The 2179-nt window shown below is 38.8% G+C and overlaps 1 protein-coding gene across 1 annotated transcript in view; it reads left to right on the top strand.

Moving 5' to 3' along the window:
* The window catches only part of RELN (reelin), a 462655-nt gene that overhangs the window by 337820 nt on the left and 122656 nt on the right, over positions 1-2179 (top strand). The window contains exon 25 of the mRNA XM_012650296.1: positions 1275-1480. Coding sequence (XP_012505750.1) covers positions 1275-1480 — 206 coding nt within the window. The remainder of the gene's footprint in view (positions 1-1274; positions 1481-2179) is intronic.

Genomic DNA, 2179 nt, shown 5'->3' with positions numbered 1-2179 from the left:
TTTTCTAGCATCCTCATTTATATTGGAATCTCTTAATTGGCTTTAGACCTATCAGTAGCAGTGTACTCTTTTAATTAGCTCCAAGTACTTCCCCTGTGACTTCTAATAACTGAAACCCTTTCTTAATTGATTTAGTGGATTAGAGTAGAGTTTAAATTGTAAATCTGAGGGCTGTTTTTCTCCAATACTGTGTATACTATCTCAGTTTTTCTTCCTGATTTTTAATTGAACTCCTCGGGAGCTCTCCAAGACCAGTTCAGAGAAGTTCATGGATTAGCTTTGGCAGAAGCTGTTTGGGTGGAAGAATCTCATAAACAAACCCTTTTTTAGTCCCATTGGCATGAAATCATGTAGGCACCACAGGAACAATGACAAACCTTGGGTATTTTGTATCTAACACCTCACAACAGGACTGTCGCCTGCAGGGGACACTAAGTGAGGTACTGGATTTGAGGAAATTTATCACTTTTAAGAAACAAAGAGACCCTTTAGTGGTTGCAAAAACTCATTTAAGTGATCCCTCCCAACCTCTCTACTTGAGAGAGAGAGAGAGAGAGAGAGAGAGACAGACTAGGAGGTTGAGAGGCTCAAGGACTCTTTTTGTCAAGAAATTTCTATCTCACCTGGTTCACTTTAGGGTCAGGGCATATCTCTGGAGAGGATGTTCCCTCAGGAAGGCATGAGGTGTGTCACGCAAGTTACATACAACATGTTATTTCATGTAATTGTCATAACACCCTATGAGGAAGGCAGTATTGTCCATATTGTACCTTTGAGGAAAATAAAAGCTCAGAAAGGTCACACCACCCAGTTCAGTAAAGTGACTAAAGAACTATACAGGCAAACAAAAAGGTGAACAGTATGAATAATGGGCTGAGATTCAAACCCAGCTCCAACTGATTTCAAAGTATATAGTCTTTCTTCTGCCTGGAGGAGATTTACAAGGCGAGGATTGGGAGCATTTTAGTTAAAATTAATTTTGCTTTATTTTTTAAAACTTTCAAGTACTCTTTGGTATAATTAGCAATTTCCAAGGGTCTCATAACCAAGTCTGGGAATCAGTGATGTAGAGATTAGGCAAACTTATCCGGGAACAGTTACCATAGCCAGACCAGAGATAGCTAAATGGCATAACTTGCACCTCTCAACAATAAATGGAAACAAAACCATCTCCACATAGTGCTAGCACGCTCGTGTGAATTCGAAACTGAAACAACAAAATGCCAGAGAACTTCCAGATGATTGAGTCTGTGATTCTTCTGTTTTTTTGAAAGGCTGGGAAAAGACAATTGGTGAGCTGGGATCTGGATACTTCTTGGGTGGACTTTGTCCAGTTCTACATCCAGATAGGTGGAGAGAGTGCCACGTGCAACAAGCCCGACAGCAGAGAGGAGGGCGTCCTCCTCCAGTACAGCAACAACGGGGGCATCCAGTGGCACCTGCTAGCTGAGATGTACTTCTCAGACTTCAGCAAACCCAGGTAACCACCCACCTGCTGGGCCTTCCAGTGGTTTCCAGGACTGGTAAAGATTAAACTGTTGATGTGTTTCTGAAATGTTAACTGTGGCAAAAATAGACAGACTCGTAAATATTTAACATGAATGATAGCCCAGTGTATAAAGATTTCACTTCATTTAAAGTGACTAGACAGCATTTGTATTCATGTTTGAATCTTTAAAGATTTTGAAAAAAATTGTGACTAGAAGAAAAGCAAGATGAGTGACCACTGTTTACTCAAAGAAACTCTGTAATACAAGGATGTTCCAAGCTCGTTTTTCCACTTGCAGGTTGGTTTATTTGCTTTTACTGCACACACAAAATATGCTTAGCTGTTAGATTTAACAGTAAGATAGATTTTTTTTGTTAAAATTTTTCACATGGCTGCACTCAATGCTGGTCCCAGATAGTGTATGAGTGAGTCTGTGGAGCTCAGATTTTCTGAAATTTTGCACTGGCCCATCCTTGTCTTTATTTTGACAAAAGGGGGATATATGTAATAAAATGTCTTAGGCAATGATTGTTGAAGAGTTTAGGAAAATGATTCATGTTTAATAGTAATACCTGTACCAGGCAATCAATGTATTTAAATATAGTTCTTTTGCAATTATGTAGTATTTTGAAATTCTATGTTTATACTTTATAGCTTATATAACAAGTATCATTAACATCTACTCAAGGA

Source organism: Propithecus coquereli, unplaced genomic scaffold (assembly GCF_000956105.1).
Source record: "Propithecus coquereli isolate 6110/MARCELLA unplaced genomic scaffold, Pcoq_1.0 Scaffold32, whole genome shotgun sequence".
Lineage (NCBI taxonomy): Eukaryota > Metazoa > Chordata > Mammalia > Primates > Indriidae > Propithecus > Propithecus coquereli.
Note: the sequence above shows the minus strand (reverse complement) of the source record. Positions and strands in the feature narration are given on the sequence as shown.